At 38.5% G+C, this 8,342-nt stretch overlaps 1 protein-coding gene across 1 annotated transcript in view; it reads right to left on the minus strand.

Moving 5' to 3' along the window:
• Positions 1–7,590, minus strand: part of MMT (methionine S-methyltransferase) — a 113,968-nt gene extending 106,378 nt beyond the window's left edge. Inside the window, exon 1 of the mRNA XM_089395334.1 lies at positions 7,089–7,590. Coding sequence (XP_089251460.1) covers positions 7,089–7,332 — 244 coding nt within the window. The 5' untranslated portion in view covers positions 7,333–7,590. The remainder of the gene's footprint in view (positions 1–7,088) is intronic.
• Positions 7,591–8,342: the final 752 nt, after the last annotated feature.

Raw genomic sequence — 8,342 nt, forward strand, 5'->3', positions numbered from 1 at the left:
CATAACACAAATAAATTCATATCTCCATGAATACTTATCGGAATCGAATGATCTTTAGATCAATCCTACACCTCTCGATGAGAGGGATCCAAGAAAAATATCAACTTTCATTAATAAGATGACCCACATGGAGTTTGGCCCTAGTTGCCAATTTTAACAAGTACTCATAATCTCAATGTAACAGATCTATGCAATCCAGGAAATGGTCTTTATCCCCCACAACAGCCCCAAAATGTTACAAAAAATTCTAGCACCCTTAAATGATGTAAAGTTCTAAGCATCAAGGGGCTAGTTTTGTGCACTCAAGAAGGTTACCCACTATCACCACAATAACTCCTCCCCACACTTTTTGTTGGCTCTTTTCCAACCAAAAGGAACCTTCCTTACAAAAAGGATTGCTAAGGTTACAAAGTGGAGGCTCTAAGTGATTCTGTGAAGAGTAAGCCTAAGAAAAACATGCGGTAGTAGCATACTGGAAAATGACCAATGTTAGAAAGTAGTATGAAAGTAGAAACCCTAAGAACAAGTTCCAAACCATATATGGGCTAGATGGAGTTAAGGAGGCGTGAAACCAAGTGTTTGAATATGTAAGGTTAATAAGGGTTTCTATGCATGCCACAAATCAGCCTTAGCCCAAGGATTATTTATGCAAAAAATTGACCTCGGAGAGCTAAGATTGCTACTCTAAAATAATATTATGAAAGAGATGTTATATTATCCAAGCAACAACCTAGTTTGTTAGATGTAACTTTATATAACAGTAATGAATATAAGAAAGACCAAGTCCTTACTTTATATTATCCAAATGTCACAATGTTCATTACAAGGCCTTCATATAAATTCTACAAGGGTCTTCTACAATAAATAAACAATGTATGACAAAATTTGCACACATAAAAGGCCTTGTTATCCCTCCATTTAGCGAGGGTAACAATAGTAAAAATATTTTGCGTTTGTTGAAATTTGGCAACTAAGGGAGAAATTCACTCTTTGGAGAAGCTCTACAAACCCTAAGAAGCCCCCTCTAACCCTTGGAAAAATTAAATTTGCACATGGGAAAATATTATTTTTAATATTGGGCCATGTCACATCAAAAAGTACAAGTCGGCCTAGAAGAGGAAATTTGTCCACCAAATCCATGTATAAATACAAGTTACTTGGCATCACTTGGAGGCATCACATCACACATCATTTCTTCTTTGAGTGGTTCGATCTTCTCTAAAATTGCAGGGTCCAAGTTCATAGGTTCAAAGGAGAGAGAGGCTATCGGATTTGACCAGCATTGACTTGGAGCGTTTTTTACTTCGTTTGACTTGGTTTTAATCTTGCTTGGAAGGTCAAATTCAAGAGAGAGAAGATCGAACTTGTATGGGTACTTTGACTAGCATTGACCACAAAAGTACAGCTAAGGTTTTCATAGGTTGACTTTGGCTCTGACCAAAAAATTGTGGGCAAAATTTTATGAGTATTTTGACTGAGTTTGACTAAGTGAAGGAAACCGCATTCTTTAACTAGCTGACCGAATCTTTTGTTGTTGTTCTGACTGTTGACTAAGGGCTTGTTAGGGTTTCGTTGACTATTGTTGACTTTGACAAAAAATTGCAGAATTATTGTTTGACTAGATTTGATTATATTGCTCATATTTGATTAGATATTGGACAGTTGACGTGGTTGGTTAAGGCTTTGACCCTTGACAAATTGTTGATGTATTTGGACTATGTATCTCTCTAATGAACATTTGATGAACATCTCTCTATTGAACATTTGATGAACATCTAATAGAAGAAAAATCTAGTTAGGGTTTTCGCCTTTGTGGGATTTTTCCCTAGTATTTGACCAAATCTCTGTGTCTCTATTGATCTTGGTTGTCTTCTGTTGTGCATATGGTTTATCGTTCTATCTACAATTGCTTATTGTAATTGGATGATTGAAAAGAAATTGGAAAATTGATTGCTATTGAAAGAAGAATTGCTAAAGTGATTGTTACAACAGAGAACATCGAAAAATTAACATGGGATCAGGGCTGAGGTGAAGACAAGCCCAAGGAGACAAGAGCAATCACCCTTTGAAGATATCTTATCTGTTGCTAAAGTTCATTTGACTTGATTAAAAATGGCTACCTTGTACTTCAAGACTGAAGAGAAGTTGAATGACTCATCAAACTTTGTTGTTTGGAGAGCTAGGGTTGATTTGACTTAAGAGGTGAATGATGTCTTGGAATATGTTGAAGGAAAGGTACCTGAGCCTCCGAAGAATGCTTCTGTTGTTGTCAAGTCCAACTACAAGAAAGGTGAGGTCAAAGCTAAGCAAATCATTATTGATTCTTTCAAAGATCATTTGATCACTAATGTTACGAAGTTGAAGAAGTCCAAGGAAATGTATGGTGAGCATGGTGTGGATGGAAGTATCGAGAAATACAAGGCGAGATTTGTGGCTAGAGGTTTCTCCCAGAAAGAGGGAGAGGACTATGATGACATTTTTGCATTGGTTGCCCGCTACACTACCATTCGATCTATCGTTGCTCTTGTTGCTAGCCAAGGATGGACAATGCACCAGATGGATGTGAAGACCGCGTTTCTACATGGCATTCTCAAAGAAGAAGTGTATGTTGAGCAACCACAAGGCTTTGAGGAGCATGACAAGAAGACTCATGTGTGCAAGCTGAAGAAAGCGCTCTATGGATTGAAGCAAGCCCCCAGGGCTTGGTATGCCCGCATTGATAGCTACTTGATGAAGCTTGGATTTACAAGAAGCAATGTTGATCTGAATCTCTACTTCAAATTTATCCAAGGTATGCCCCTGATTTTAGTATTGTATGTTGATGATTTATTCTTGGCAGGCGAAGAGCCTCTTATTCTCCAATGTAAGAGGGACCTGACCTCTGAGTTTGAGATGAAAGACCTTGGTTTGATGCACTACTTCCTGGGCTTAGAGGTGTGGCAAAGACCTAGTGAGATTTTCCTTTCTCAAGGGAAATATGTTGTCAATCTATTGGAAAGATTTGTTATGGTAGAATGCAAGTCTATGGCCACACCGATGGAGATAAATTTCAAGAAGTTGTGTGTTGAAGTTGCGGGACTTGCCTTGGCAAATCCTTCTGAGTACCGGCGACTGATTGTGCATTGATGTTCTTAGTGAATAGTAAATACTAAACTGGACGTATATTTTGTTGTCAACACTTTGAGTCAATTTATGACGAAGCCTCTACATGCACATTGGGTTGTTGCTAAACATATGTTGAGATACATGCATGGGACTATCAATCTTGGTTTGAGATATACTGCCATAGATGTAAGACTTCATGGATAGACTAATGTTGATTGGGCCGGAAATGTTGTTGAAAGGAAGAGCACATCAAGGTGTTGTTTTAGTTTGGAGTCTACCATGATATCTTGTATGAGCAGGAAGTAGAAGTATGTCGCCCTAAGTACGACCGAAGCTGAGTACATTGTTGCTAGCATGGCTAGCTGTGAGGTGGCATGGTTGAGGAAGCTCTTTTCTGGGTTGTTTGAGCAGGTATTGGATACCACAGTGACATATTGTGACAATGAGAATGGGATCCGACTTTAAGAATCCCGTGTTCCATGACACGGCCAAAATATTGAGATCGGATATAACTACATCCGGGATATGGTGCAAAGAAGAGTTGTAAGACTCCACCAAATTTCGACTAATGAGAAGATAGCGAACATTGTTACCAAGCCTTTATCGAAAGGGAAGTTCTTGGTCTTCAAAGAGCGGCTTGAACTGGTGGATGTACCCTTCCAAAAAAGGGTCACGGCTAATAGAGAACACTGAGCTATGCTCTTTCCCCTTGTTTGAGCTCCCGGGCTGGGAATGGAGCCTAAAGAGCTCCTAGGGTTGAGGGTGCTAGGGAGAGTTTGATCCTTGTCAGTAATGACAAGTTATATCTATCCCCTACTCTTGTTTGGAGGGATGGTTGATCCTTGCCACTTGTGGCAAGTTGTATATGGTCCCGAGGCATGGTTGATCCTTACTACTTACAATTAGTTGTATTTGGTGCCTATTGTCAAGTCTGGAACTTGACCGAGTATACCCTAGTATGCATCCCACCCATCTGGCCAATGGGTGAGGAGACTTAAGACATGGTTGATCCTTGCCATTTATGGTAAGTTGTATATGGCGTCTGGATGCAAGTGTTCTACCACTTGACTCTTGAGGGTCAAAAGTGGAAAGATCAATGGACAATAGGATGTTTGTGATCCTTAACTCACATGGTAAGTGGTATCTCACCTATTGTCATTGGATATAGGGTGGCAGATTAAACTCCCTTATGATGATTCTTCTTCTTTAGATCGAGAGTGTTCGGCAGATGAGCAAAGACGAGATATGATATGATATAGCGATGATGATGACAAGACATCCAAGATGAAATTTATGATGCAGTAAAAAATTCCTCCCTAACTGAGAGGGAGTGTTGAAATTTGGCAATTGAAGGAGAAATTCCCTCCTCAGAGAAGCCCTGCAAACCCTAAGAAGCCCTTGGGAAAATTAAATTTGCACATGGGAAAATATTGTTTTTAATGTTGATCCATAGCACATCAAAAAGTACAAGTCAACCTCAAAGATGAAAACTGTCGACCAAATCCACATATAAATACAATTTACTTAGCATCACTTGGAGGCATCACATCACACATCATTTCTTCTTTGATTGGTTCGATCTAATCTGAAATTGCAAGGTCCGAGTTCACATGTGTGAAGGAGAGAGAGGCTATCTGATTTTACCAGCGTTGACTTATATTTTGGGACTGTTTGACTAGCATTGACTTGGAGGGTTTTTTACTTTGTTTGACTTGGTTTTGGATCTACTTGGAAGGCCGAATTCAAGAGAGAGCAGATCAAACTTTTCTGGGCACTTTGACCAGAATTGACCACAGGAGTATAGCTAGGGTTTTTGCAGGTTGACTTTGACTTTGACCATAAATTTTGTGGGCAAAATTTTGTGACTGTTTTGACCAAGTTTGACTGAGGGAAGGAAGTTGCATTCTTTGACGGGTTGACCAAAGCTTTTGGAGTTGTTCTGACTGTTGACCAAGGACTAGTATGGGCTATGTTGACTGCTGTTGACTTTAACAAAAATTGCAGAATTGTTGTTTGACTAGATTTGACTATATTACTCATATTTGATTGGATATTGGACAGTTGACTTGGTTGGTCAAGGCTTTGACCCTTGACAAATTGTTGATGTACTTGGACTATGTATCTCTCTATTGGACATTTGATGAACATCTAATAGAAGAAGAATCTGGTTAGGGTTTTCGCCCTTGGGTTTTTCCTAGTCTTTGACCAAATCTGTGTCCCTATTGACCTTGGTTGTATTCTATTGTGCATATGGTTTACTGCTCTATCTACAATTGCTTACCATTATTGGATGATTGAAAAGAAATTGGAAAAGTGATTGCTATTGAAAGAAGAATTTGCTAAAGTGATTGTTACAGCATAGAACATTGGAAAATGAATAGCATTATCACCCATATTTTCAAGTCAGTGGAGCACTGGTGACATGAAGTAATCCTCCTTGGTTGCATTCTGATTTTTGAGTACTTTGATGTTTTCCAACGCAACTCATGTTGTTCTAGGGACTCTACATCTTCTGAGGCATTGGTCACACCTACTTGGGCAGTTTGGGCTTGTTTGTGGACACTTGGACCTCTCCTATGCATGCTGTGTGGAAGATTCTTGAACATTGTCCTAGTTGTCACTTTATAAGCTGATCTGTCTTATTTTGAGAGCCGATTTGAACTTGTGTGACAGCCATTGGGGTAATTTGCTGATGTGAGCAACTTGATTTGAGTGATTTGGGTGATGTGTCACCCTCTTAGTGCACCTTAGATGATGTGGATGTAGATTCTTGAAGAACAAGTGAGCTAGAGTGGAGAATGATTTCATTTTATTTGACATCACTTGGCCAGATGGGGGTTTTATGACCAAAATTTGATGTGTAGAAGCATCTTCCATTCTCCCATTGGTCTTTAGTTCACTTATGTATGTGCTCCAAACAACTCCTAGTCATGCTCGGTCTTATCCCTGTGTGTTAATCCTCGTGCATGTGCTCAAACCCAATGTGGGGTAAGCCAAGCAAAGGACAGCTCATTTGCTGCAAGTTTTCCTGGTTTGAGTTGGGGACATTACAGAGGATGTCCAATTTTAAGCATGTGGTTTATGGAAACAGGGTTCAAAAGATGCAGTGGCCTACAAAATTGTGGCATTTATCCTGCCTGAATGGACATGAAGCAGAAAAATGAAAAGATAGAAAAAAATCAAACTGTACATACCAAATATAGAAATTAGAACTCAAAATGTAACGATAGAAACAGATACTGATTTCATCAAAATCTGCTGGGGCATTTATGCAAACACCCAGCAATCCGAGATTCCAAAAATACTATGCTTTCTCCTTTCCACTATCCTCAATGTGAAATCTGCGTATTAAGATTTGCAGATATATTGCAAAAAGAAACTCTACAGACAAAGAAAAGCGTTCATAAATGCAATACATACATATATAGACAGCGTTGTCTACCAAGGTGTCAAATTTGCCCGGACGGCCAAAAATCGTCAGAATCAGGCCATTTTTTTACAAAAAAATCTCACAGCAGGACTGCTTGAATGCTATTTTGATAGTAGAAATGGATTAACGCAGAAACACGAGTGGAGTAAAATTGATGTGACATCAGGGAGTTCCTTCAGCTACGTCCATATAGCTTCGATAAGACAAAACAATCAGAGCTTATTCTAATGATTCCCATTCCTCTTAACGAAATTCAGAACACTACTTTTAACCATGCTTGAACACGCAATACTATTAGATCTCCATGATTAATAAACATAATAAAAAGCAGATCACTGGCCAGTAAAAACCAGTGAGCTAAATTCTGGAAGGCACATTGTGCTCCATACCTAAAAGTCCATCTAATAAGATACTACCAACGATCAAAATACAGAAACTGGTCCTGATTTATTCAATATAAGTAACTATAATAGCAAAATATTTATACCCAATTATTCAGCAAACGTCCACATCAAAACAAATGAGCATGCTTAATCCAAGATTTGAAACCGACCTTCATTGCTGGAGAGAGACAAATCATGGATGTCAAAGTGAAAATGTGAGAGGCAGTTCTCCTGGGGATGGGTAGAATGAATGTAGTTCTGCAATCTGGTCAGGAAAACCCTTGTTTCCACGCGAGTTTGAAAACATTCCAGTTTCTCCAGAATCCTCTTCAAGGCATTGTAGGCCGAATCCCCTGACTGCTTGCACTCCTCCAAGAATGCTTCAACCTCAATTTCTCCATTGGAAGAACCCATTGATTCCGATCTTGCCGAATCTAGCCTTCCTCTCTGCTCTTCCTTCGTCTCACACCGCACGCAGGCAAGCAGATGTTAGCTGCTGATGCAAACTCTCAACTCCCAGGGGAACGAACAGTATATAACGAGGCAAATAGCGTGGCCTGGAATGAGAGAAATAACCAGGTGGGTTCATGTGAAGAGGACAGGATTGATTAATGCACTTTAATAGGTCAATCCAGCATTACTTAGAGGACCCTTCCAATCCTGCCTATTGCGTAGGTGGCAAGGCAGGTCCCCACCCTAATAAGTCTCCTACCACTTTACCACCTCTAGTCGTAAGGCGAGTGTTGAACGTATACCTTTTAGGCTAGGGAATAATTATAGACCGTACAAACACAAAATTGTTTAGTTGCTTCTTTTAGCCAAAGGACAATGTTATCACTATTCCCAGCTTGGTTTTGGTTACTATTATGGTAGGTTTGTATTTGTTTAACGAGTTGTCGTGAATGTTAGACCAAGTGATTTGTCTTCGTGATGTTTGACAATTCTATAGTTATGTGTCTTTGTCATAATCGTTTTATAATACAAGTTGTTATAAATGTATCCGTGTTTGACTTAGTGATACTTAAATGTCTTGGTCATAAAATGGTTGTTTTTGAATATTTGATTAAATTGATGTATGAGCCCTTTTTTTCGGAAATTTAAAATATTTTAAATTTATATTAATTTATTATGAGTGGAATAATATTCCTAAATTATATATATATATGAGATGAATGATATTTATGGGGAATTGTTCAATTGGAGTGGTTATTGTTGTGTTATAAAATATTATGTAAATTATGATATTCAAGTTTCAATTTTTTATGGGTCAAGTCTACTAAAAATTGAATGGTATAATTAATTTGTTGGATAATTTTGGGATTGTTATATTATAGAAGTATTATGTAAATCATAAAATTTGAGGTTCAAATTTCCATAACTCAAGTTAATCAAAAAAAATAATAAGTGGAAAGGTATAATTAATT

Source organism: Pinus tabuliformis, chromosome 1_2, assembly GCF_031772625.1.
Source record: "Pinus tabuliformis cultivar Carrire ecotype Pingquan chromosome 1_2, CPIR1, whole genome shotgun sequence".
Classification (NCBI taxonomy): domain Eukaryota; kingdom Viridiplantae; phylum Streptophyta; class Pinopsida; order Pinales; family Pinaceae; genus Pinus; species Pinus tabuliformis.